Here is a 27,116-nt window from a genome sequence, read left to right as displayed (position 1 = left end):
AGAAGCCCAGCGTCTCCAGCATGGCCTGCAAGGGCCCAGCTTTCTCTGTAGGATCATTTCTTGCCACCCCCCGCTTCCCAGGCTACGTTCCAGCCACGTCCACCTTCTGCTGATTCCTCCCACCTGCCATGCTCTGGCTTCAGACCTTCCCTCAGATTGTTCCTTCTGCCTGCCACCCTCTTCCCCTTAGTCTTGGCCTGGCTAACTCCTCAGCTGAAATGCCCCTCTTTGTCCCCTCTGGGTCTCTCAGGCCGTCTTACATTTCTTCCACTGCATTCCTGCAGTCTCCGTACTCCGGGCTTCCCAGATCCTCCTTCCAGCTTGGCCGTTGCCAGATACCCATCAGTCTCCCTCCCTGGTCCTGTGTGGGAACCAGCCCAGGGCCCGCACCGTGTCTGTCCCGCTCCTCTGCAATGTCTCTATCGCCAGCACCAGGCACAATGATCCCCTGATCACCTGTCCCACCAATACTGACTGGACCAAATTAAATCAGGTAGAGAAGAGGAGACATCCGGGCCAGGGGCCCAGATTTGCAAAGACAAGGCAGCTTGAAGAATTCCTAAGCGTTCCAGAAATAGGGAGCAGCCGATGTAGCCGGATTAAGGAAAAGAGCAGCGAACGAAGCTGGAGTTAAGCCTTGAATGTTAAACCGAAATGTCTAGACTTTATCCTTATTAAGCCTCTAAGCCAACTTCAATCACTGTTCCGTGCTTTTGCACGGATCCATGTGGGTCAGGACAGATCCATGTGGGTCTGTCCTACTGTTGGCTTTTTTCTTCGAGTGGTCGCTGTTTTTGTTTGTTTTTTTTTTTTTTTTTTTTTTGCTTTATTTTTTTAAATAATAGTTTTGGGGCACCCGGGTGTTTCGGTCGGATGAGTGTGCGACTCTTGACTTTGGCTCAGGTCACAGTCTCTTGATTTTGCACTGAGTGTGGAGCCTGCTTGAGACTCTTTCTCTCTCTCCCTCTGCCTCTGTCCCCCTCTTTCACTCTCTCTCCCTGTCTCTCTAAAAAAAAATATTTTAAAGATGTTTCTAATTAAATAATGGTTTTATTGAGCTATCATTCACATGGCATAAAATCCACCCTTTTGAAGCATACAATTCAGTGGTTTTCGGCATATTCACAGGGTTGGGCATCTGTCGCTGCCCTCTGATTTCAGAACCTGTTCAACACCCCCCACAAGAAATCCTGTGCCCATTATCAGTTACTCCCCATCCCGTGCCCCCGCTAATCTGTTTTCTGCTTCTGTTCACCCACTCTGGGTATTTCATATGAATGGAGTCATACAGGATGTGGCCTTTTCTGACTGGCTGTTTTCAAGTAGCAAACTGGTTTCACCATTCATCCACGTCCATCCCTTTTTATTGCCGACATTCACGAGCAAGTTTTTGTGCCCGTGTCTGCTTTCAGTTCCCCTGGGTATATAGCTAGGGGTGGAATTGCTGGGTCACACGGTAACCCCGTGTTTCACTTTCTGAGGAAGAGGAACTGCCCAACGACCCCCAAAGTGGCTGCACCATTTGGCAATTTCACTGGCAACGGGCGAGCACTCCAATTGTTCCGCACCCTTGCCTACGCTTGTTACTGTCTGTCGTTTTCATTTCAGCCGTCCTGCAGCTAAATTCTAATGCGTGTCAAGTGGCAGCTCGTTGTGGTTTGATTTGCATTTTCCCTAATGACCGGTGGTGTTGAGCATCTTTTCATGTGCCTGTTGGCCATTTGTTTGTCACCTTGGGAGAAGTGTCTATTTAAATCCTTCACTCATCTCTAGGGGCGTCTGGGTGGCTCAGTGGGTTAAGCGTCTGACTTTGGCTCAGGTCCTGATCTCACACTCGGTGAGTTCGAGCCGCACGTGGGGCTCTGTGCTGACAGCTCAGAGCCTGGAGCCTGTTTCCGATTCTGTGTCTCCCTCTCTCTTTGGCCCTCCCCAGCTTGTGCTCTGTCTCTCAAATAAATAAACATGAAAAAAAATTTTTTTAATCCTTTGCCCATTTTTAAATTGTGGTATTTGTCCCTTATGGTTAAGTTGTAAGAGTTCTTTATGTATTTTGGATACAAGTCGCTTATGAGTTTTTTTTTTTTTTCTTCACAAAAGGAATGTTTATATCACTGTCAAAAGTGGAAAAAACAGGGGACTCCTGGATGGCTCAGTCAGTCAAGCATACCACTTTTGACTTCAGCTGGGGTCATGATGCCTAGGTTCGTGGGTTTGAGCCCTGCATCGGACTCTCTGCAGTCAACTCCAAGCCTGCTTCGGATCCTCTGACTCCCTCTCTCTCTACACCTTCCCGCCTCTCTCTTTCTCTCTCTTTCAAAAATAAAATAAACATTAAAAATAATAAAATAAAATAATAAAAGGCACACGTGGTCCTGTGTGGGGGTGACTGTGCCGTTGGATGGTCAGGGAGGGCCTCTCTGAGGAGGTGGCCCTCAAGCAGATAGCTAGAGGGAGAGAAGCACCAAGCATGTGAAGATCAAGGGGAAGAGAATTCTGGACGAGAGAACAAGGCAGAACTGAGTCGCATGTGACTGGAACAGAGTGGGCAAGGGGGCAATCAGACGGGATGAAGAGGGAGAGACAGACAAAAAGACCCCAGTCACGTGGGGACTTGTAAACCAGAGCAAAGAGCTTGGATTTGTTGTAAGCACAGAAAATGCCCTTTGAGACTTTTAAGCAGTGGAGTGATGTAATCTAATTAATGGGGTTTCTTTTCCAGTGTTTATTTTTTATTTTGGGGAGAGATAGAGAGGGAGCAGGGGAGGGGCAGAGAGAGAGAAGGGGTCAGAGGAGCCGAGGTGAGCTCCGCACTGACAGCAGAGAGCCGACGTGGGGCTCGAACTCGTGCACCGTGAGATCGTGAACCTGAGCCGAAGTCGGACGCTTCACCGACTGAGCCACCGAGGTGCCCCCTCTGATTAATGTTTTTGAAAGCTGCTCCGGTGTGGTGGATTGTTGGGGTGCAAGGCGGCAGCAGTGAGACCGGTGTGGAGGTTACGATGTGCAGGAAAGTGTGATAATGGCTCGGACCAGGGCAAGGAGCGATAAAGTGAAGCGGTATTTCAGAATATGTTTCACCAGTGACAATGACGGTTGTGGCCGACCGATTGGATGGGGCAGGCAAGCAAGAGAGGGCAGCCAAGGATGACTCCTGGGTGTTCAGCCATCTCCTCATCTCCTGCGACAGCCGGCAGGAGGGGAGGCAGAGCTGGGGGGTACCTCAAGCCTCTATTTTGGACATCTCAGGAGAGACACCTGTTGACATCTAAGTGGAGACGTCAAAAGGCAGCTGGAAAATTCTGAGTCTGGAGAGACGCATCGGAGCATCACGGGTGGTGTTTAAGGCCACAGGACTGGATAGAGTCCCAGACAAGAAGAGGCCCCGAGTGGAACCCACTGACACAGCAGCTCTAGAGGGGCAGCTGTGGAGGAGAAACCGAAACGGGAGACTGGGGAGGAGCGGTCAGTGAGCAGGAGGCAACCGAGACAGGGTGGAGTGAGAAGCCAAGAGGAGAAGGTGTTTTGAGAAGAAGGAAATGGTTGGAGAAATCTACCTTTCAAACATCGTGTTCCTGAGTTCCAAGCAGATGCAGTTGTTTGCATGGCTCTGAGTCTGAGCCTGATGTCTCCGTGGCAAGAGGTGTGAAAGACAAACCGCCCCCAAACTGAGATGTCCTCCCTGGCATTGAAAGCGAACTGGGAAGTCCCCAGGGGACACCAGATCATGGTCCACCTGATGTTATCCCTCAACTTCCCGGGGTCTCCTGCTGCACTGGGGGAACCACTTCTATGGGCAAAGGGGAGCCATGGAGGGCTGTGGATGAGGGCAGCGATGGGGTCAGATTAATGAGGGAGGAGGAGAGACTAGGCAGGAAGAGAAGGGAGGAAGGAGGAGCAGTGGCCAGGAGGGACATGGGAGGTCTGGACTAAAGCAGAGGAGACTGAGCCTAGACATCAGAGGGTCACCTGCACCCCCGCTCAACCCTTCAAGCCTCAGAGCTGACACCTGCATTTCCACCTTGCTTTCTGCTCACCTCAAGTCCCATGCCTCCCACCAGCAGTCTCTGACCCTCCACACCTACCCATCCATGCGCACTCTGCCCCAGATGCTACAATGCTAGAGTTTATTGAGTCCTTACTATGTGCCAGGCACTGTCCTAAGCACTTCACATGCACTACCCATTCAATCCTCACACTTCTCCATTTTACACATGAGAAAACTGAAGCACAGAGGGGACTAGCAGGTTGCCCAAGGTCACACAGTAAGTGAACAGTGGGGCCGGGATCAAACCCAGGAGCTCTGACTCAAGTCCATATTATAGTGATAGAGAAAATGGAAGCCAGTTTCCTATCCTGCAAGAAGCCCGTTTTCAGTGAGTCACCCCTTGCTTACCTCCAGTGATGGGCAGTTCACCACCTCCCAGTCAGTCTGCTTTGCCGATCAGATTGATTCCTAAATCTCCCTTTTTCTAACCCTGCAATCTGTCCCCTGTGACTTCTTCTGCAAGTGATCCAGCAAAAGGCTTGGGGGTGGTACGGCGGCATAAAGGTTAAAAGGAGGGCCCTGGGGGCACCTGGGCAGCTCAGTTGGTTAAGCATCTGACTTGGGCTCAGGTCATGATCTCACAATTCATGAACTCAAGCCCTGCTTCAATTAGCCCTGCTCACTCTCTTGCTCTCTCTCTCTCTCTTTCCTCCCCCCCCCTCAAAAAAACAAACAAACAAGCAAAAAAAAAACAAAAACAAAAAAGGAGGGCCCTAAAGTCAAGTTGACCTGGATTAGTAGCTGTGCTGCCTTAAGCAAGTCCCCTCACCTCTCTGGGCACCCGTTTCTTCATTTAGGAACCTAGCTAATGACAGGTGCTTAGCCTGTGGCCTGGCCCACTGCGAGCTCTGGGCAGGTGGCAGCTCCTGGGGTGATGGTGGTGTCTGCTCTGCACAGACTGTCTGTCCCCTCCTCCCCTGAGACCCCTATCCCCTGTCCTCAAGGTCCTCAGATTCAGGCCCTGCTTAAGTTCGGCCCCTTCCCATCCCCGGGGTTCCCCCTCTGCCCCCAGGCTACCTACCATGACTCAGGTGAGCCTGGCTGCACCTGCTCTCTAACCAGGTCGCCAGGAGCCCCCACCCCCTGCAGGGCCCTGCAAGCCTCCTCTCTAACTCCCCTTCCTCAATCAGCCAGCACTCTAGCGGCCTCTCCGCTGATGACCCCTCTGTCCCCTGCCAGGCCCACGCCACCTCTAGGGCCTGGCTCACCCCACACGGCCCCCTGCATGCCCAGCCCACCAGGCTCTGTCCCTTAGTCTGTGTCTGGGCCTGCAGGCTTCTGAAGGGGCTGGAGCGTGACTGGGGCGTGTACAAACAAAGCCACCAGGAACGTGTAGTTGTGCATGTATGTGCACACACACACGCTAAAGAGAAATATCAACACACAGGGCAGGAAGCAAAGCACTTAGACGCATCCTTTTAAAAGACATCCACCCGATGGGGCGCCTGGGTGGCGCAGTCGGTTAAGCGTCTGACTTCAGCCAGGTCACGATCTCGCGGTCTGTGAGTTCGAGCCCCGCGTCAGGCTCTGGGCTGATGGCTCGGAGCCTGGAGCCTGTTTCCGATTCTGTGTCTCCCTCTCTCTCTGCCCCTCCCCTGTTCATGCTCTGTCTCTCTCTGTCCCAAAAATAAATAAAAAACGTTGAAAAAAAAATTAAAAAAAAAAAAAAAGACATCCACCCGAATGAGGAAGATACACACGGTTTTGGAGGCAAAAACACACAAATACATATCACCCAGGTGCATGCACACACTCCAGCAGGCACTCTGTCCGTTCCAGCCGATTTCAGCTCCCCCCGCCCCTCCCACCTCTTAACTCTGTGGATGGGTTAGTTAATGCCCAAGGCCCTCGGCCTGAGCCAGCACAGATAACAAGGCAAATCTCATTTCCAGAGCGAGTCTGTTTCGGGCTGCCCCCCCCCCTCCACCTCGCTCCCGTGTACCTCGGGGCGGCACTCACAACCGGCCCCCCACCAAGCTTGCAACATCAGTAGGTGCTGATGGTCTGGCTGTCTGGCCCTTCTCATCCCCCAAAGTCATCGTGCCCCTTCCTGGGAAGAGGAGGCGAAGGAGGTAAGACCGGGGCAAGCTGGGGGGAGGGCTGTCCTGCCAGGTGACCCCAGCAGGGCCTCAGCCCTCATTGTTTCCCTCTGGCTAGGACTGGCCTTGTTCAGGAAGCGGATGATCGCATCCCAGCCGGCTGGCTGCGTCCACTTCCAGCCCAGTGCTCAGGGTGGATGGGGGTCCCCTGAGAGCTGGGAGCAGGAGGCAGGAAGGCACTCTGGGCTTGGCAAGTCCCTGTGTGCCCTTCAGCACTGGGCCCATCCCCTGATTCACTGGGCCTCAAGCCCAGAGGTCATGCGAGGTGTTGGGGGTGGGGGGGATGGGGCGGGGAACCAGATACTGCTGGCCAAAAGGGAGGGAAATGGGGCACCAGAGCTCTTGGGACCCGCTGCCCCAACCCTTGCCCTGTGCCAAGACTGACTTTCAGGTGAAACACACCAGTCCTGCTGTAGAGGGTGTTAAAGTACTGGGGCGCCTGGGTGGCGCAGTCGGTTGGGCGTCCGACTTCAGCCAGGTCACGATCTCGCGGTCCGTGAGTTCGAGCCCCGCGTCAGGCTCTGGGCTGATGGCTCAGAGCCTGGAGCCTGTTTCCGATTCTGTGTCTCCCTCTCTCTCTGCCCCTCCCCCATTCATGCTATGTCTCTCTCTGTCCCAAAAATAAATTAAAAAAACGTTGAAAAAAAATAAAGTACTGAACTACTTCCAACATGTTGGCCGAGAGGTGCTGCCTCAAGCTCTCCAAGTGGCCCCACGCGCTGGTCCCTTCCCTGGCTCTCTCCTCCTTCCCAGATATGAAAGGGTCAACACTTGGCTCAGCAGGGAGCCTCCAAGGACCCGGCCCCTCCCAAGACCCCTTGATTGATCATCAGGTGGGTAGTAATGAAAGGTGTGGAGGTTACCCAGGACCACTGTCCTACCCTAATTCTGTTACCCCCACCCCCTCACCCTGGACCCAATCCTTCCCCTCTCCTCCCCTGGTCTAGCTGTCCAGTTCAGTTGATTCTGCCTCTGGGAGTCTGGAAGTGTGGGTGACTTGGGACTCAATCACAAATCTGAGGGCCCCGCATCCAGCCCCATATCCTATCATGCGGGGGGGGGGGGGGGGTTGAAGGAAGAGTTGGAGGCATAAATGGAACACAGCCCCCTCCCCCAGTCAAAGATTTTAAAGGGAGGAAAGTCAGCAGAGTCCTTTCTCTGGGTCTCAGCCAAGGGGGAGTGGCTGCCAATGGCCCCCCACCGGCGCCCCAGCTTCCTCTGCTACTCACACTCTTTGCCGCCCCCGCCCCCATCAGTACCTCCATCATCTATACAGATTTATTTCACGATAATTTCATTTCGTCCCTGGCTCCAGAAAGATGGATTGCCCGGCGAGGTGATTGGGGAATCTGTGTTGGGCTCATAAATTTGCTGCCCCTCTGTGAAGCTCCCATGAAGTGTCCCGCACTCAGGGAGGGCCAATGGAGAGGGGTTAGTGTGACCACCGTCCATCTCTCTCCCTGCCACCTAGGGGTGAGGGGTGGCAGGAAAGCACGGGAAAGGGGGAATGTCCGCGTCTTAGAACCAGTAGGGCTCTCTCTCCACCTTTGTGACAAACAAGGCTATTTGTCACTTGGCTGGCAAGATGACCGGCCTTTCTCCACCCCTCACCAGGCCCCGCCACCAGGGGAGGCCTTCTCGCACTGAGCACTGGAGCTGACTGAGGGAAGTGGATCCAGAAGCAGGAGCGGCTGCCCCCTCCTCCCTCCTCTCACTGGTCGGCAGGAGGCACTGTGCTAGGACGGAGTGGGAAGCTTATTGACAGCTAGCCCCTTTCAGAAGGGAGAACACACACACACACACACACACACACACACACACACACACACATCTAACAAGCATGCACACACACGCAGAATAGTAGCACGCCCACGCTGACACCTGCTAGAAAGAGATTACAAACGCAATAGCAAAAGCGCAGCAGCGTGGAAGAAAGGAGCATGGGATTTGGAATCCAGGAGAGCCAGAAATTGGATACTGGGTGTCCTGTGTTCCCTTGGACCGCTAACTCAACCTTTCTGAGCCTCACCTTGATCCTCTGTAAGGATAAGTAATATTCCCTCAAAGGGTTGTCATCAGGATCAAATGACATGATATGTGAGAGGTGCCTGGCATATAAATGGTAGGCAGAATCATGATTCCAGTGCCCGCGTGCACACACACGCACACGCACATGTGCACGCACACTCGCCTCTTTCTGCACCTCTCCATAGCCTGATTCGCCCCTCTTTCCATTGCTGCACAGTCCCTAACTGATCTCTCCTTTCTGATCTCAAGGAACAGCCCGGAATGGTGCAGCTCAGATTCCCCTGGGGCCACATCCAGTCCTGTTCCTTCTCCTTCCTCTCCAACCCAAGCCACCTTTATCAGACTAAGCCACACAGTCCTTCCTGCCCCCATCCTTCCTGCTCCTGGGGGTCAGGAAACTGGTGACAGGTATGGCTAGGGCTTGGGGGTCACATGGGACCAGCAGGATGAGAGGACAGACGTGAATAAAGGAAGGGAAGCCACAAAGGGCACAAATTCACAAAAATTCAAAACTGCCGAGCAGAGACTCTGGTAGTGAAATAAGGTCAGAGCCAGTGGTCTTCAGTTCCCGGTCAAATGTTAGAATCACCAGGAAGCTCTGAAAAAAATACCGATCCCTAAACTACCAGCATCACACCCCCAGCCCACGGACACTTTATGTAATTGGTCGGGGATGAGGCCTGGGTCATTCTAGGGGTCAGGACCTGGGGCTTCGTAGCTGGGTGGGGACAGAGCCGGGGCTCAGAGCCAGGACGAACCCCTCCCCTCTCTGAACCTGTTTTCCTCACTGGAGAGGAGGAGGCTGCTGACCCACCTGCTGCGGTGAGAATGGTGGGTTTCGGGCTCTAGCACAGCGTCTGGCCCTGGTGGTGCTGGGGAGGAGAGGGGACCTTCCTGAGACCCAGCCAGTCCCCTCAGCTCTGGGTGGGGACTGAGATGTCTTGCCACCCTACCACCCACCCCAGCCCAGCATGTCCCCCGCAGGCCCCACCTGCTGTGCCCTCCTGCCTCTCTCCTTATAACGAATTAGCTCCCTGCCTGCCTCCCTCCTTATTACGAATTAGCCCCCCTGCCTGCCTCCAGCCCCAACATTTCATCCCCAGCCGCCTCCTCACATTAACCCTTCCCTGGGGTCCAGGGTGACCAGGCCTGTGGTTATATTCGCACAAGGCTTGCCCTCAGCTTCCCGGGGGGCGGGGGGGGGGGGGACAGGAGAGGCGCTCTGTCCCTGATTGTATCCTGTCGCTCCTGCCTAATTAGTATTCCACAGAGAGCTGGCTCCACAGGCCTCGGGATTTGTTTGCCGGCCGGCCAGTTCCCTGTCTCCCCAGTTCAGAGTGAGTAATTCTGTCCCTCCCAGGCCCATTTAAGGGAGTGAATAATTAGTTACATTCAATTAGGCCTCTCCGCTGCCACTGTGGCTCCTGCCTGCCTCACTTGGGGGGACAGGCGCACTAATGAGCCAGCGCCTGTCTGACACGGGGGAGCGGGCATTAAACACCGACGATCCCCTCCACCCCTCCACCCCTCCACCCCTCCACCTCTCCACCCCTCCACCCCTCCACCCCTCCACCCGGTGAGGGCTTGGAGGGAATGGGGAGCAGGAGAGGAGAAAGGAGGGTGGGACCCTGGAGGTGAAGATGGGAGAAGAGGTGGGGGCAGAATGAGGAGAGGCAAAGGGGGGAAGCAGGTAGGGACTCCAGAGGAAAAGGAAAGAGAGAAGCCGCGTAAAAGTCCCTCTATATGGCATCCTTAGGTGAATCGGGCTCAGCCCTACACGGAATCCTATGCAGCACTTAAAAAGCATGTTGCCGATCTATTATTTATCGGCATGGAGAGACGCCCACTGTATACCTCTAGGCAAAGATGGGTGCATACAACACAGTGTATGTGATAATAGCCCAGGTTAAAAAAAAATAGTTTGGGCACAGAAAACAAGTCTGGAAGGACCTGTAACTTGTGGTTGGTGGGGGTGGCGGGAAGGCTTACAGGTGGTCTTATTTTCATGTTTATCGCTTAGATGGGGGCGGCGCATTGCACAGGTATGATTTTCATAATTAGCCAAAATAACACTTGTTCGAAAGAGAACAGGGGGAGATGGAATTGCCAGGGGAAGGAAGGAGGTGGGTGGGTAGGAAGCAGGCAGACCGCGGGGAGGGGGGTAGAGGGACAGGCAGGGACTGCAGGTGGGGTGGGCAGAGCCCTGGAGGGAGGCAGAGGCTGGGAACTAGCTGGGCGCCTAAGCCCAGCGGGATGTGCCAGTCTGCAGGGAGAGAGGCAGAGAGCCCCAGGGATAGGGGGGTAGGAATGGACGAGCAGTTCCCCTCCTACTGGCCCCATCTGTCTGGGCAGAATCTGCCCAGTGACCCTGCTGAGCCCCTCCCAGAGCCCTTCTCCCTTAACGGTGCTACACCTGCTGTAGGCAGGTGCTGTAGGCTGTAGGCTCGAGGAGCCTCCCCAAGTTGCCCCCAACCCCAGCCCCCAGACTCCAGGACCACAGCACGTGGGGAGGGGGGGGGGGTTCTTTCTTTCTTTCTTTGTTTTTTTACAAATTAAGACTGTATCTCCCCACCCCTGCAGGTGGGTTTGTAATTTTCTGTGTCAGAATCACTCTGGGGGAGAGAAATCCTTCAGGGCAGAGTCTTTAATAACTTCTGCTGCCCAAGGAATCCACCACAGGACCTGAAGGCTGAAGGGGAGGGTATGTGCGTGCCTGCTAGGGAGGGGGGGGGGGCTGGAGGGGGGGCAGGGAGGGGGTGCTGGCAGGGGACAGGAGGGGGGTGTATCACAGAATTAAAAGGACACATACACCCGGCTCAGCCCCAGTCCCAAGGCAATTGCCTCGGTCCCAGAGCTTCCATCCTTTATTTACCCGGTGGAGCCTGAGCCCCCAGGAGCCTCTCCAGCCTCCCAGCTGGGATGCAGAGGAAGAGACAAGCTGTATATGACACTTGGCCTAACTTGGTTCTGGACCTTCCCAGGGCCTCAGTTTCCACATATATGAAACAAAGGGATTGGACACAATGTCATTCCCAGTCTCTCTTAAATTCTAATCCTCTGTGACATGCTTTCTTGGGTTCTCACTGACTTTTCTAGTTCTTGGAATTGGTAGGATTTCAGCATTGGGAGAATCCACATGGAATTCTGGATTCTCGGTGATAATCTGGCTTCTCAGGAACTCCCATTCCTGCAGCGTTGGAGAGGACTGATCGACGCTGCCCCCCCCCCCCCCGCCAAAGATAGATAGAGCCTCCCCACTTGGCCATAGTCTCTGCCGTCCTGATCCCGACCTGGCCTGCCTCACTCTGTAGCTCCTGTGCAGGAGCGAAAACCACAGGCTTTGGGTCAGCCTCATTAGGTCCAAATCCCAGCTCTAACCCTCCAGACCTTAGCATATCATTTAGCCTCTGAGCCTCATCTGTAAAATGGGTTATGAGACTGTGCGTTACATAGGGTCCCCCTACACACTAAGACAATGCATAGAAAGTTCTTAGCATTGTGCCTTAGTACGTAGTGAGCACTCGATCCTTGCACGCTCTTAGGGTCACTGTGCACAACCCTAGCTAGGGATGAGGCCACAGTGAGAATGCAGTCGATGCTTGTCAAATGGGGGAAGCAGTGGAGAGGGAGGCCTCCACTGGGGAACGGATGAAGTTTCAGAATACAGGTTGCAGGAGGCTCAGGCCTTTGGGGCCCCAGAGAGGAAAGGCCTCTTCTCCAAAGGGAGGGTGGGATGCAGCTTGAAAGTCCGCGAAAAGCGGCCGCCGGGGTCTTCGCACGTTACGTTGGCGCCACCTTCTGGCTGATACATGCCTCACACCCACCCTCCTCCAAGCGCAGGCCAGAGCGGCTCCTACAGCGGGTTGACCTTCTTCACGTATTTTTAGATTTGGCGGGGCCCTTAGAACTCCTAGGGCACCAGCCCTTCATCACACATCGGGAGGGAAAATTTCCAGAACCAGAGCGTAACTTTCCCAAGGTCACACAGAAAGTTTCTGGCTGAGCTCCATTGAGAACCCAGAACTCGCTACAGTTGCCAAGAACCCCTTCCCTTTATACAAAGACACACAAAATTGTGCCTTCCCATGTATGCGTTCTGCTGGTTCTTAGGGGGAACCTCTTCCAGAAACGGACTCTGTGGCAAGGAAGGAATGCAGGTGGTTTATTCGGGGTCGAACTCAAGAAGCACCAGTGGGGGAGTGGGGAAGTGAGACGGGGAGGGGAGGGGAGGAAGCCAATGGCAGAGGGGCACGGGGGCTCCAGGCCTTCAGATTTGTCCCTCCCAAGGGCGAGTAGGCTGGGGCATCTACTCTCCACCTTTCATTCCTATTCAGTGGAGAGTATTCTGGGTCATCAACTCCCCTGGGTAGATCTGACCACCGCACACCTGCACCCAATACCGGGGGGGAGCCCCAAGGCAATCGATCTCCATTGCTTATAATAGGAAACTCATGGCTCATCTGGACATAGCAATGTAGGAATGCCGAGGGAGGGGCAGTACTTCTCAAAGTGTGGTCCCTGGACCAGCAGCATTGGCGTCACCTAGGGATCTTGCTAGAAATGCACATTCCCGAGCTCCATCCAGACTTACCCCAACACTGGCCCTGGGGGCCCAGCAATCTTTTAGCAAGTCAGGTTTTGATCAGGTGGTTCTGGCACATGTTCAAGATTGAAAACCTCTGACCCAGGAGAAAACAAAGAAGACTCAATACCATCTGCTATGGGTATTATCCCCATTTGCCAGATAAGGAAACTGAGCTGGTCCGAGATGAAAATGACGTACCCAAGGTCACACAGACAGCAGGTGACAGAGGAGGGTCTCTTGCCTCTTGCCACCATACTGCCACACACAGAAGTGAGTGACACTAGTCTTCGGACTCTAGGTAGAGAATAAGGGTGAGGTCCCAAAGCTCCCCTCCCCCCCCACCCCCCCACCCCCATGACACCACCACTCTGTTCTGCTTTCTAAACCAACCGTCTCCACCTGGTGCATCCAAATTGTTCTCAAAGCCCTTCTGGGAAGCCTGCCAAGCCAGGTGCCCCTCTCTCGGCTTGCAGCTGCCCTCAGTCTCCATCCAGGATAAGCCCTCTCCACCCCCACCCTCCAGCCAGCAGGACACACGGGAAATCCAAAAGCAGCTATGTACTGGGGGAAAGGTTGAGATCCCTGGGTGAAACCAGCCCGGTCTCATCTTCACTGTGAATCTCTGCGCAGGGGCTTTGCATGGCTCTTCCCTCTCCTCGTCCTACAACCTTCCTCCCCTCCCCTCCCTTCCCCTCTGCTCCCACCCCATCTGCTGCTCCTCCTGGCTAGGCTCCCCCTCAGTTGGCACAGCAGGAAAAGAGAACAGGATGGTTTATTTTTATCCTCAGATACTGCTGGGGGGTGGGGGGGGGGGGGGAAGGGGGCACCATCTGACCAAGAAGCTGCAGCTTCTGTAGCAGTCGGGAGGTCAGAAGGAAGTGGGAGGCCCAGGAGCTCCCCAGGAAGGAGCCACAGATGTAGGTTCCAGAGAGCAGAAAGATCTGGAAGCAGCAGCACAGGACGGGGAGTGGGGAGCTCTGAGTGGCGTCTCTAAGAATTGCTGTGTGGCCACAGGCAAGTGGCTTCACCTCTCTGGGCTTCCATTTTCACCTCTGTTCAAGAGGGAGGGATGTGGAACCCTGGCTGCCCTCAAGGCCGTTTTTTGATGAACATAAGTAAAATGAAGAGAGTGCTCTGCAAAACACAACGCCAAATGCGAGCACACATGGAAACCGCCCTGGAAGGACAGCAGCCTGGGGACATTGTTATTATCCTCAGAAAGTGCCCTAATTCTGTGAGCCTGACAGTAAGTTAAACAGCTCATGTCATCGAGCATTTCCACCCCCGTTTTCCTTTATACATGTTTGATGACTTTTTAATTACATAAGCATTGTATGAACTCACTCTCCGTTTGGGGGGGGGTGGGCAGCCAATTCTTCCTTTAACCCTTCGCCAACCCTTCTTCCCCAACCCAGACATTACAACTCCTGGAACCGTGCGTTTTCTGTGTATCCTCCTGAACACTGGCTATAGCTACACATACACGGGTATGTTCTGTGCATACACATAACCCCAGACGACATATCATGCTGTTGGGGTGTGTGTGTTTTTAAAGAAATGTTTTCATACCCATCATTCTGCCACCTGCTTTTGTTGTTGTTGTTGTTGTTCCACAACAGTGTTCTTGAGATCTTGTTGTATAAAATATATTACACTTTTATTTAGCCAGTCCCCTGCTGCTGGACAATTAAGTGGCTTCCAGTTGTCCACGGTCACAAACAACACCGCGACGGATATTCACGTATACGTCTTCCTGGGCTCGTCGAAACCACCATGATACATCTCTGGCCACTGAACTCTGGACGGGAGGATTTTGGTGGATATTCCTACACGGCCCCCCAAAAGTTTTGCCTCCGCCTTTACAAGCAAGTAGGGGGATCAGTGGGCTCCAGGGCGGGGTGGAAGGTTCTGTTTCTGCACCACAGGGGTGCAGGCCGGGGGCGCCCCGCACCCTCCCTCTGCAGCACCAGGCTCTCCGGCCACGTGCCCGTTTCCCGTGCCGCCACACTCCTGGGCACACACCGCCTCATACTCTCTCCTGCACCGAGATGCGGCTCTCTTTGCCGTCCTCCTGGGTGACCGGCTGGCACCCGTGTAAGGTCTCCTGCACCGGAGCAATGGGGTGGAGGGAGACAGGAAGGACCTCCAAGTCCTCCACAGGGTCCTGCGACACAGCCTTAGGCTGGAGGACCTGGGGAGCCAAGGCGGGAGGTTACCCCCGGCAATCCTGCAGAAGGGGACCCCCCCCAACACGCGCGCGCGCGCACACACACACACACACACACACACACACACACGGAAGCCCCTTCCCCTTTCCCAAAAGGAGGGTCGGTGCTGAGTCAGTGGGTGCCTCCTGCCCCCTGCTGGCCACACAGAGCATGTCAAGAGGCTTCCAGAGCGGGAGGCTTTGGATCCAAGGAGCAGGGGGGCTGGAGAGGGGGCCCCACCTCATGACCGCTGACCAAGGCCACAGAGACGTGGTTCCCCACGTATCAAATGCCGGGAAGGAACAGCAAATGTCAGATTTTACCAGCGGTGCCAGGGCTGTTCTGTGGGGAGGTGAGCTCCGGAGGTGCCGGAATTTGGTGGTACAGGGGAGTGAACGGGAAGAGCACTCCGGCCAGCACTGGGGGCAAGGGCATCGTGGGGGAGAGGGGTTGGGGGGGGGGGGAGAGGAGCCAGTCCTGTCGCCTCCCCACTGGCCACAGGGGCAGACCCTGAATCAGTGTTACTGCCATAGAGGCAACAATGAATCAGGCTTTCTTTCCAGTTTGCCAAAACCCTCAGCCGGTGCCCAGGGTTGACCTACCTTATTCTCTGGCTTCTTGGTCACCTTTCCTAGAGAGGGAGAGAGAGAGAGAGAGAGAGAGAGAGAGAGAGAGAGAAGGAAAAAACCAAATGGGATGGGGAGTTGGCAAAGCCAATCTCTCCCCCTTCCCTCATCACCTCCCCACCTGGGGACTCACTGATATAGGCAGACACCAACAAGACAGCAAGCAGGACCACCATCGTGATGGGGATCACCACCAGGGCTCTTATCCGATCCTGGAAACCTGGAGAAATCAAGACTTCGGGGACGGCCTCCCACCCGCAGCGGCCCCCCCTACCCCCGTGCCTCAAGCTGCTCTGTCCCTTGCCGGACTCTCAAATCCTCCAGTGTCTGAGCTCAGCTGTATCACAGGATTCAAACAGGTGGCCCTGACAAAATGTGGCCAGATGTGTTTAGGGTGACCAGCACTGAGTAGCGATACAGCTGTCTCTCCCGGCTCCCCACACGCCCCTTCCCTCCCTACTCCCTGCCCAATGCTGAGGTCCATCGACATTGATGTCTGCATTGCTGCCTTTGTTATAGAAGGATGGAGGGGAAAGTAAAGGGTTTCCTGTACCGAAGTCTCTATCCTAAATGGGAAAATGAAAAAAAAAAAAAAAAAAGACCAAGATGCATGGCAGCAACTAGGGGAAGGCAAGTGAGACATTCACCTTGCAACAAAATTTAAGGGAACACCAAAACACCTCAGTAATCAGAAGAGTTATGTTTTAATGTCATGTTTTGAAAAATCATATCAACAAGCTGTGGCCCACAGGCTGGCTGCCTCCTTTTTATTTTATTTTTATTTTTTATTTTATTTTTATTTATTTTATTTTTTTAACTGAGCAGGCTCCATGCCCGACATGGGGCTTGAGCTCATGACCCTGAGATCAAGAGTCACATGCTTTACCAGCGGAGCCAGCCAGGCGTCAACAGATGTCTGTTTTTTAAATAAAGTTTTGTTGGGGGTGCCTGGGTGGCTCAGTCGGTTGAGCATCTGACTCCGGCTCAGGTCATGATCTCACGGTCCATGAGTTCGAGCCCCGCGTCGGGCTCTGTGCTGACAGCTCGGAGCCCGGAGCCTGCTTTGGATTCTGTGTCTCCCTCTCTCTCTGCCCCTCCCCCGCTCATGCTCTGTCTCCGTCTCAAAAATAAATAAACATTAAATAAAGTTTTATTAGAACCAGGGCTGGGATTAGGCTGAGGCAAGTGAGGCAGGGTTGGGTCATGTTTTTATGTAAATTTTGATATTGTATTCTTTCTAGACTTTTTTTTTACATTAGCTTTGTTTTTTAAAAAAAAATGTATCTAACGTTATTTATCTTGATTACTGCATTTTCTGCCTGCCCACCTGCCTGCCTCACTCACCTCACTCCAGTCCCAGCCCTGCCAAGAGGAAAGTGGGTCTGAAGAAGAAACAGAGTTTATTTTTCTTACCCCTGACTCTTTTGCTCATTAACATGACCTGCCTAGTCCCTGCAGCTATTTGGGCCTGTGGCCTGTGCTACTGTAGGCCAACCTCCTCATTATAAAATCAAAACCAAGGCTCTGAGAGGAAACAGTGGCACGCCCACGCTGGTGTTGAAATGCAGGGTGGAGTATCTCCAAAGTGCAGGAACCCATGCCAGGCACTCCCCCCAACCAACGAAGGGAAGTGGTGTCATCAGCCCATTTCACAGATGAAGAAACTGAGGCTCAGAGTGGGGAGGGGACTTGCCCAGGCTCCGCAGGTAAGTGGCAAAGCTAGGACACCTCAATCCCAAACTGCCTCCTCTCACTTCACCTCTTTCCGCACCAGGTGTCTCTGTGCGACCCTGCGTCCCCTGTCAGCTCGCCACCTTCCCGGCCTGCTGCCAGAGTCCCTTCTCTAAGACTCACCGCAGACAGCATCCGTCTTGTTGGTCCCCGCCTGAAGCTCCACCAGGCCTTTGGTCTCACACCTGTGCACAGACAGGTGCACGCACATGTGCACACATAGACACACAGTGAGAGAAAGAGACGTTACATTTCCCCAACCGTAAGATTTCCAACCCCGGAGGGAGACCATCAAAACCAACAAGTTCAGGTTCCCTGAGCATGTATTGTGTGCAATCCCCTGTGCTGGTTATTATGGGAATGACACAGACTCTGTTCTTAGGGAAGTCATGAGTGCAGAGAAAACATTATTGCGCATCTTCAAGGAGGAATAATAGGCCAAAGTTTGTCACATAGGTCAAAGTGAACTAGGAATCGTTCAGAGAAGGGGAGACAAAGCCCACAGTGGCTGGAATAGAGGGGTGATGAATTCAGTTTAAGGCAGGGCTTCTCAGCCTCAGCACTACTGACGTGTGGGGCCACATAACTCTCTGTTGTGGGACTGTCCTGTGCACCGTAGGACACTCAGCAACACCCCCGGCCTCCACCCACTAGTTGCCAGTAGCAGCCCCTCCTCAGTTGTGACAACCAAAACGTCTCCAGATATTGCCAGATGTCCCCTGGGGAGAAAAATCGCTCAGTTGAGAATCTCTGGGTTAAAGGCTCGTCCAGAAAGACTTCCCTAGGGAAGGACGATCTGAGCGGCCCTGAAGGATGTAAACTTAGAGCAGCAGAACACTCTAGCTGAAGCAGGACCATGTGATTTGAGGGATTAGGTGGGGGAGGGGGGCGTGCCAAACGGTATTAGGAAACTATGGAAAATTGGGTCTTTAGAACCAGATCGCCGGTAATCAGCCATGAAAGTTTCAACTGGATTCAGCTGGGAAGTCACATCAGCACCCAACCAGATGCCCCAACAGTGAGAGGACTCGCTTGGCCCGAGAGCTTGCAGGAGGAGAAATTATGGAAGAGTGGACAGCTGGGAGGCCTGCACAGGGGTCTCAATATGGGATGATGAAGATGTGGTCGCTGGAGGGGTGAGGAGGAACGGAGAGAAAAGGACACCACGAAGAAAAAAAACATCTAAAGTGGGAAAAGGGTGAGAAGCTTCAAAGAAAGCACATACATAAGAATGCTTAGGGGTCTACAAGGGACCCCTACATGTCTTTTCCTCATGCCTTGTGAGATGAAGGTCATTCCCATTCTCCAAGTGACGGCACTGAGGCTCAGAGGGTCGCACACTTTCTAAGCTGCAGTGAGGCTGGGACTCAGGGCTCTGATTTTATTAACCAAGGTACCCCCAGTTATCATTCAACATTTATCGGTAAAGATTAATTGAGCACTTACTATATGCATGGACACTGTTCTAGGCATAAGGAATGCATCACCGGAAGAAAAAAAAAAAAAAGGCCAAGTCCCTACACTGAAGGAATCTGCAGTCTACTGGAGCAAGGCAGACAGTAAACAAATAACAAAGTATATACGAGATGCTAGTATTTGTGTGGAAAATACTATTGTGTGGAAATTGTTTGCATGCGTGTGCATTTATTTATTTGTACATAGACTCTCTGGCAGGACACACAGGGGGAAGAGCTGCTTCCAGGGAGGAGAACTGAGTGGCCAAGGAACAGAAACTCATCACCATAGGCTCTCTCGTGCCTTGTGTTTCATGAGCCTCTCTTACCCGTTTTGTTTTTTGTTTTTTTTTTTTTAATTAAATGTAAAAAGTAACTGGGCAGGTGTTTAAGGGTATTCCAGGCAGGAGAGTTCGATGCAAGAGGACAAACAGCACATTGAGGGCATCGCAAGTAGCATGTGGGGAAAAGTCAGGAAATGGTGCCGCAAGTTAGGGGAGCAGGTGAAGGAGTCTGCGTTTCATCCTAAAGGCATAGGGAGTCACGAAGCCTTTTAAATAGGGAGCACCATGATTTGAAATAAACTAGAAAGCTCGCTTTGGCAAGAGGATAGAGACACAGCTGAAGAGGAGAGACCAGAGGCAGGGAGGCTGGTGAGGAGGTGAAGGCACCATCCAGACCACAGGGATGACCACTGGAGAGAAAAGGAATCCCAAAACATTTGGAAAGCAGGACCTGGTTCCTGATGTGGGCTTGGAGGTGAGGGAGGGACCACGGGACAAGTGCCCAAACACAAGTGAGTGTCTTCCCAGAGGGTGAGAGGGGCGGGCAAGTGAGTCCATTTGGTGCCTGTGGGTCAACTGCGTGGAGTTGGACCCTTGGTGGTGGCATGTTACTGTCTTGGACCCAGGAGACAGATCCAGACAGTAGATGTTGATTGGGAACCATGGATACGGATGAGATGCCCGGGGGAGGCGGGCAAAGTGATTGGGGAGTAGAGCCTAGAACAAAGGCCAAGGAAATCAGTTAGGAGGAGCAGAGGAGAAGTAGAAGGAAAGCAAGAAAGGTGTCCTGGTGCCCCCAAGAAGGGAGTTTCATGAAGATCAAGAGGTCAGCAGTATCTGTTACTGCCAAGACAGAGCAGGAAAAAAAAAAAAATGCTGAAAAGTGGCCTTTTGGTCAACCATGTGGACACTCTAGAAGTTCTCTATATGCACAAGTGTGTGGACATGGGGAGCAGGGGCTGAAGGACAGGTGGCCGGATAGAATAGAAGTAGTCCCACACCCCTCTTAGGGCAGGAAACAAGGGGTGAATCCTTGTACCTCGTCCAAGGGTGACACTTTTCCGAAGCAGATGACACATTGGAGAAGAAGCCGGCTGGGCACGGATGGCAGGTGGTATCAGAAACCCCTGTAGCTGGAAGGGAGGAGATGGCTTTCATCATCACAGGGGACCACCCACCCGACTCTCAAGGAAACAGGTGGACAGGAAGGGCCAGAAGAACTATGTCAAGTGCTGTCCCCCAGCACAGAGCTTCCCCGACTGCTGCAGCCCCTAAGAAGCCTCCTCCCACTGCCCAACCAAGGCAGATACCCAGGGCTGGAGGCAGGACAAGAAAGGTGCCATTTCCTGCTCACCAAGCAGAGATACCAATGCAGGGTGGCCCCTCCACCTCCGAGACCGAGCGCCCACTGCCCAATCCCTCACCGTGAGTGTCAGCTCCTCTCTCCTGCCCGCAGAGCCAATTCCCAGACAGGCCACTTACCAACCTGCTTGACCCCAAGGCCAGGGGGGCACAGGGTGTGCTGGATGCAGCTTTCACAGGCGTCGCTGGTACAGTGTAGACCTTCGTCACATGTGCAAGTGGTGTCAGTTTCTGAGGTGCCTTCCCTCTGGACCTGGAGCCCTTGGTCTGAGCAGAGATGGCAGGAAGGATGGGGACCCCTTACGAGCCATGCTTGGGGGATCTGCCCCTCACACTTCCTGCTTTTATCAGACCCTCTTCCAAGTAGGGATAGGAATCAAATTATTTAACAACCGGTACAACCCAGACTCCAACCAATCAGAACAGACCCTGGCTATTAAAAAGCAACGGCTGCATTGTCAGGAATAAGTTAGACTATCAGCCTGACTCCCCGCGCACCGCTTCCCCAGCAGCCCACGCACTGGGGTCGCAGTACTTGTGCTGGTGACAGTGTCTCTCTATGTTCCAAGTGTCTAGGAATTCGCCTTTTTTGCAAGGAACGCATTCCGTGGAGGTGAACTCTGTGCAGTCATTCACCAGTTTCTTTCCTGGAAAACATCAGGAAATGAAGCAGCTCCAGACGGCTCAATGAGTCAAGACATTTATCAAAAACTGATCAGGCTGGGTTTTAGGGCAGGGGATTCAAAGATGACAGTCTCGGACCCTTCTAGACTTCATAGTCTGGTGGGGGACATGGGAGAGATAGGAGCCCCACTCCCGGGTAGGCAGAGAGGGGACCCAGGACATTCTGGCTGCAGGGCGGGGATGGGGAAAATCCCAGGGGTCATTTGAGACTCGAGTTTACAGTTGACACACGGGGCCTGCACCCACCAGGAAGCCAGGAAGGGTCCTGCTGTGGGGCTGGAGGGTCGGCCGCTCACCTGGCTGGCACTTATCACAGCACCGACTGTTTATCAGGTACTGGTTTTCTCTGCACGTCGTGCGTGGTTCTGGGTGGACCTAAAAACAGAATTGGATGATTTGAGGGGATCTTGAAATCTCTACTGCAGCCTCTATGGCAAGAAGGTGGAAGTCAGCCAGCACAGAGGTTAGAACTGAAGTGGAAGTCCAAAGCAGAAAACTGGAGCCTGCATATTACTTGGTGTGTTTGTTTTTAACTAAACTGCCAACTGACGTGATTATAAAAGCACCCAGAGGATAGGTCTGGCATTTTACAAAGCGATTGCACTGGGACATCGCAATATTCTCGGCACTAAACAGATCTTCCTTTTGGCTTGACGCCTGAGTCTTTCCACTTCCCAAACACCCAGGAGCACACGAGGGCTCCGGTACCTCCCCTGGCGTCCTGAGGCTGGCTAGGCAGCTGGTCCTAGGCCTGGCTGGGGCTATATTTAGCACTTGGCCGCTTCCTTCAATTCTTCTGCTCCCCACCCCTTTCCCCTCTCCAAACCCTCATCATCTGATTATCCAACCCCTCTCTCGTGAAATGCCAGGACTGTGAAGCTGGAAGGAAAAAAAATCCACTTTTTTGCTTTACAAATGGTAAGACTAAGGACCAGAGAGGTTGGGTCACCTGCCCAGGGTCACACAGTGATAGAATCTGGATAAGAACTCAGCTGTCAATACTCCCCCTCTCCGTCAACTGCACTATTTTTTTACTCCATCCAGGTACCATTAATTTAAGTACATTTGTTTTATTTGTTAACCATTGTGATTTTTATTTATTTTTAAGTTTATTTTATTTATTTATTTTGAGAGAGAGAATGTGCACGCTCGTATAAGCGGGGGAGGGATAGAAGGAGGGGATGGGGGAGAGAGAATCCCAAGCAGGCTCCGCACCATCAGTGCAGAGCCCGATGCAGGGCTCGTACTCACAAACCATGAGATCGTGACCTGAGCTGAACTCAAGAGTCAGACGCCCAACTGACTGAGTCACCCAGGCACCCCTTATTTTATTTCTTTTTAATGCTTATTTATTTTTGAGAGAGAGAGAGAGAGAGAGAGAGAGAACACGAGCAGGGGAGGGGCAGAGAAGAGGAGGAGACAGAGGATCCGAAGCAGGCTCTACGCTGACAGCAGCGAGCCCAATGCAGGGCTCCAAATCACAAACCATGAGATGGTGACCTGAGTGGAAGTTGGACAGTTAACCAACTGAGCCACCCGGGTGCCCCTGAATACATTTATTTTAAATGTAAACCTTGTAGCGTTGCCATCAGAGAAGAACCAGTATCACTTCTCATAAATAAAAGGCAACCCTAAAAATAAATTCAACAGAAGCAAAACAATGTTATTAAAACCCAGCCGGTTGCTTTGCTTGCTGACCTTGGCTTTTGTTTCAAAAAGGGGGATTAAAGGGGCACCTGGGTGGCCCAGTCAGTTGAGTGACTGACTCTTGATTTCGGCTCAGCTCAGGGTTGTGGGATTGAGCCCCACATGGGGTCAGCACTGAGAGTGGAACCAGTGCTGAGCAGTAACCTGCTCAAGATTGTCTTTCCCTCTCCCTCCGCCCCTCTCCCCTGCTCGTGCTCTCACTCTCTCTCTCTCTCAATTTTAAAAATAAAGAAATAAAGAAATAATTTAAAAAAAGGAGGATTAGCAAATGCTGGAGAGGTTTTAACTATATTCTAGTTCCAAAGACCTTCTCCTTGAAAAAAAGGAGGATTTTAACAGAACTGTAAAGCAAATCTATGTTGTTTAGTCCCGTACCCTTGTGCTCCCTAAAATCATGCCACACTTGGGAAACAGCCAGTGAAAAGAGCACAGGATTGAGAATCCAACAGTGTAAGGCTGCAATCTTGATGTCATAACACTTACTAGTTATGTTGTCTCTTAGCCTCAGTTTCCGCATCTCTAAAATGGGAGTAATGCCTGCCCCACAGATTCGGTTGTGAAAATCAGAATGAATATATGTATATGGCCTGGCACGGCAGCTAGAACATAGGAGGTGCTCATTAAAAGGCACTTTTAATTATCATATATATGTGAATATCTGTTTGGATGACTACCGCCCTGGCTACCTGGCTGGCTGTCCAGGATTCTGCCTAATTGGTGGCTCTCATTCAGTGAGAAAATTACCTACAGAAGTGAATCTTACTCCAAATGGAGAAGGAAGTATGAAGGTCTGTTGCCTCCACCACTACATCCTGTGAATGTTCTTCCTACAACCCTGTGGACTTTCCCACTAGACTCCCAGGGCAACGAAAGTCCTTTATGCCATTTTCAAACCTATGAGAAATACGGCTTCTTCTCTGAAAGTTTGTCAATCTCCAGCTCCCACTCCATAGCTCTAATCCTTCTGACAAAGCAGCTCCGGACCTAGGCTTGGGGAGGCGGGCGTGGGAATCAGGCAGACGTAGATTTATATCCAGGTTCCACCTAGCTGTGAGAACTCTGGCAAGTTCCTTCCTCTCTCTGAGCCTCCGTTTGCTCATCTGTACAATGGGGGAGTCAAAAAAAAAATCAGACCAAGAATGCATGTAAAGCATTTTGCTCGGAGCCTGACACAAAGGAAGCTCTCAAAAACAGTCCCTGCTATTGTCACAACCCAGTCTCTACCTGGAGCCAGACCTGGTAGTGTGCTCTTGAGAAGCCCAGTCCACCCTTCTTCCTGAATCCCCTGGCTCTCCCTCCAATCCTCCTACAAGAGCCCTCTTCCTCCTCTCACTAGCTCCAACACCGCCCCGCCCCCCCCACCTCCCTTCTCCCTAAGAACCATTGCTTAGAGTGAAAATGAAAGTTCTGGGACAAAAGCAGCTTCCCCAACTGGTCTCTTCCCTTGCTGCTGACTCCCCTCCCCTACGCCTCCATGGGTCTTTCCTGCCCAGACTTCATGCCAGAAACTACAGCCCTTGAAAGCAGGGGGAGGCCGGAGAGGTTGGAATGAGAGCGGCAGGTACTTGGGGGGATTCCCAGCCTCCAGAATGAGGAACTACAAAAATACATTTGAACAAAAAGTGAGTCAAGTGTGGGCCTCTGAAAATCCCGGAGATGTGCTTGGTTGGGCATAACTGAGACTTTCTGGTGCCTGGAGAAACCCCTGCTGGTCTCCTCACCCCTCCTTGGGTCCCATGAATTATTCATCTCCCCCAGGGGTCCTCTATGTCATCTTAAATTCAGGAGGCAGAGACACAGCCTTGGGTATTCCTCCTAGGTTGGATCACCCAGGATTTGGGGGTCGAGGTGGGGTGGGAGTGTTAAAAACCCCTTGCCTTCTCAAAGAAGTACCTGGGCCTCTGCACCCACCCTTGTTCCCACAAGATACCCCGCAAGAAGGCGGCCCCAGGGGGCCAGGACATGATAACCGCTCACAGAGCCTGCCTGCCATCTGTCCACAATGTTAAAGGGACAGGAAACCTGCCAGACCCGCCCCTGCCCTTGCCCGGCCTCCCTTCTCATCTCTGAAACCCCTCAGCAGTCTCCGCGTGGCCAGCCTCTGAGGCAAACCCAGACTCCCAGCCTCCCGACCAAATAAAGGCTTGAGTCTCCCAAAATCCCAACCCCGTCCACGCCGCAGGTGCACGTTTCCTGCAGTGCCCCCCCCACCACGCGCCCTCTTGGGGCTACCTGGGACCCCAACCTGGGATGACACAGAAGCAGCCGGGACCCGGGGTATCTTACGCACCTTCTACCCCGTCTTCTATCCCCCAAAATCAGCTAGGAAGTTCCCTTCCCCGAAATATTGCTTCTCTTCCCATTCTCCACTCTCAAATCCCCAAATCCCCTGTCGGGTCGGAGCAGAAACTCAACTTACGGCGGTCAACACGCAGCCCCAGAGGAGACAGCGCAGAGGCAGAAGAACCATGGCGAGGTGAGTACCTAGCGGCGGGAGTACGGGTGCGGGCACTGCGCGCGTAGTAACTCCCTCGGCCCGTGCCCCACCCCACGCGCGCCCGCCCAGGAAGTGGGCGGGGTCTTCGGGGACCAATCGCGGCCAGCATCGTTGGGGGAGGCGGAGCTCCTGACAAGGCGGCGCGCCGGGATTTCCCCTGAACGTTCCTAGGAGTCGAATCTCCCGGGAGAGTAGGGTCGTGCTTTCGGCGAGGGGGAGGGCGCGTGGTCCCTGGAAGTGCACTTCCTCCTCGCCCCTGGGACTCAGAGGCCAAGCTGAAGAAGGCAAGGAGCTAGCAGTGTTCCCGGAGCGCGAAGGCAGAAAAGAGAGATCCCCCGCGTGCTGGGAAGAAGCCCCAGGGACACTCCCCCAACGGTTCTCCACCCCCCCCCCTCCACCCCCCGCAGCCTCCGGGAATTCCGGCAGAACCGAAAGTGTCCCCACCGCGGATGCAGAGGCCTGAGGAAGTTCCCCGCATCCCAGAAACCGGGAAGGCCAGAGCTGGGGTGTGGGGGAGAGGAGGGCTCCGGTGGCGTTTCAAGGAAAACAGTTTCCCAGCTTAAAGTTTCCCTCTCTTTCAAAGGAAATTCCCTCCTGTGGATGCAGCGTCCCAGCCTCCCCATCCATCCATCCATCCATTCATGCGTCTCCACCAGATTCTATTCCAACGCCGCCGTTCCCATCTGTCACCTGGAGACAGGCATTTGGAGTAGCACATCAGCCTTTGTGTGGGAGCGCAGGACCCCGTGAGAATCTCAGGAGACTCGGGACTCTTTCCTTCTGCAGAAACACACACACCCTTGTGCCCACATTGCCCGGGTTCTGGCCCTTCTCCAACCAGTGTTAACAAGGTCTACTCAGCAGCATAGAATCCCTGAATTCTGACTGAGACTCTCCTTCTGATGGGTTGACTTCCCTTGAGCTTTGGTTGTCGCCAGTGCAACCTGAGGAGCGTGAACTAGACAGCTGGTTGTCGGGGTGACGACTCCCCACGGTCTGCATTTCCGGGCCAGGCCAAAAGGCCAGGCTGCATGGAATCAGACAGGATGGGAGAGGAAGAGGCTGTTAACTCCACCCTCCTGGCTTCTGCTGCCAAGGTCACCCTCCTTTCCATCACCTCCACCACTGATTCACAGGCTTATCATCTCTCACCTGGGCTGTCCCAACAGCCTCCCTCCTTCACTAGGTACCTTTTGAGCCCCTACTATGGGCCAGGCAACTCTCAACTAACCGTCCCCCACTCCCTCCTTCTCTCTTTGTTCATACTGTAGCAATTCTCTTTGCAAACCCCAGGTCTGATCTGCTCCGGACACTTCCCTGCTGAATAACCTCTTTGGGCTCCCCATCCTCAAGATGGTCCAAACCCCTCCTCCTGACCCAGCAAGCTCTTCTCCACTCTACCCCCACCTGTCTCCCCATGCTCACTCCCTGCCATGTCCTCCCATGCACACTGGCTTCCACCATACTCTCCTCCCCACGTTCAAACGATCTTGTCTTCTTACTGTGTCTTGCTGTTTCCTTCTTTCCCCTCTCCTTCCTGGAACCAGTTTAAATTTCACCTTCTCTTTGGTTAAACCTCCTCTTAACTTCCTGCGCCCCTTCCTTAGCCCCTTCTCCATGTTCCCACAGCATTAGCCTGCTGGACTAGAACTCCATCTGTCTGGCCCCATTGGACCGTGAGCTCCTTGAAGGCAAGGCTGACTTCATCCCAGTCCGGGGCACATAATAGGACACCAATACATATTTGCTGAGTGAATAAATGAGTAAGTGGGTTCAGTAACTTCTCATTTGCAGTACATCCTCCATC

At 53.2% G+C, this 27,116-nt stretch overlaps 1 protein-coding gene across 1 annotated transcript; it reads right to left on the bottom strand.

The window, feature by feature from the left end:
• Positions 1-14,389: 14,389 nt before the first annotated feature.
• CD40 (CD40 molecule) lies at positions 14,390-25,361 on the bottom strand. The gene is made up of 9 exons (XM_058685825.1): positions 25,232-25,361; positions 21,402-21,480; positions 20,943-21,068; positions 20,542-20,688; positions 20,099-20,192; positions 17,445-17,506; positions 15,724-15,810; positions 15,567-15,595; positions 14,390-14,948 (listed from the first exon to the last, which is right to left on the bottom strand). The coding sequence occupies exons 1-9, from the start codon at positions 25,280-25,282 to the stop codon at positions 14,784-14,786; spliced, it is 840 nt and encodes a 279-aa protein (XP_058541808.1). The 5' UTR covers positions 25,283-25,361; the 3' UTR covers positions 14,390-14,783.
• Positions 25,362-27,116: the final 1,755 nt, after the last annotated feature.

This window comes from Neofelis nebulosa, chromosome 9, assembly GCF_028018385.1.
Source record: "Neofelis nebulosa isolate mNeoNeb1 chromosome 9, mNeoNeb1.pri, whole genome shotgun sequence".
In the NCBI taxonomy this organism is placed as follows: domain Eukaryota; kingdom Metazoa; phylum Chordata; class Mammalia; order Carnivora; family Felidae; genus Neofelis; species Neofelis nebulosa.
Note: the sequence above shows the minus strand (reverse complement) of the source record. Positions and strands in the feature narration are given on the sequence as shown.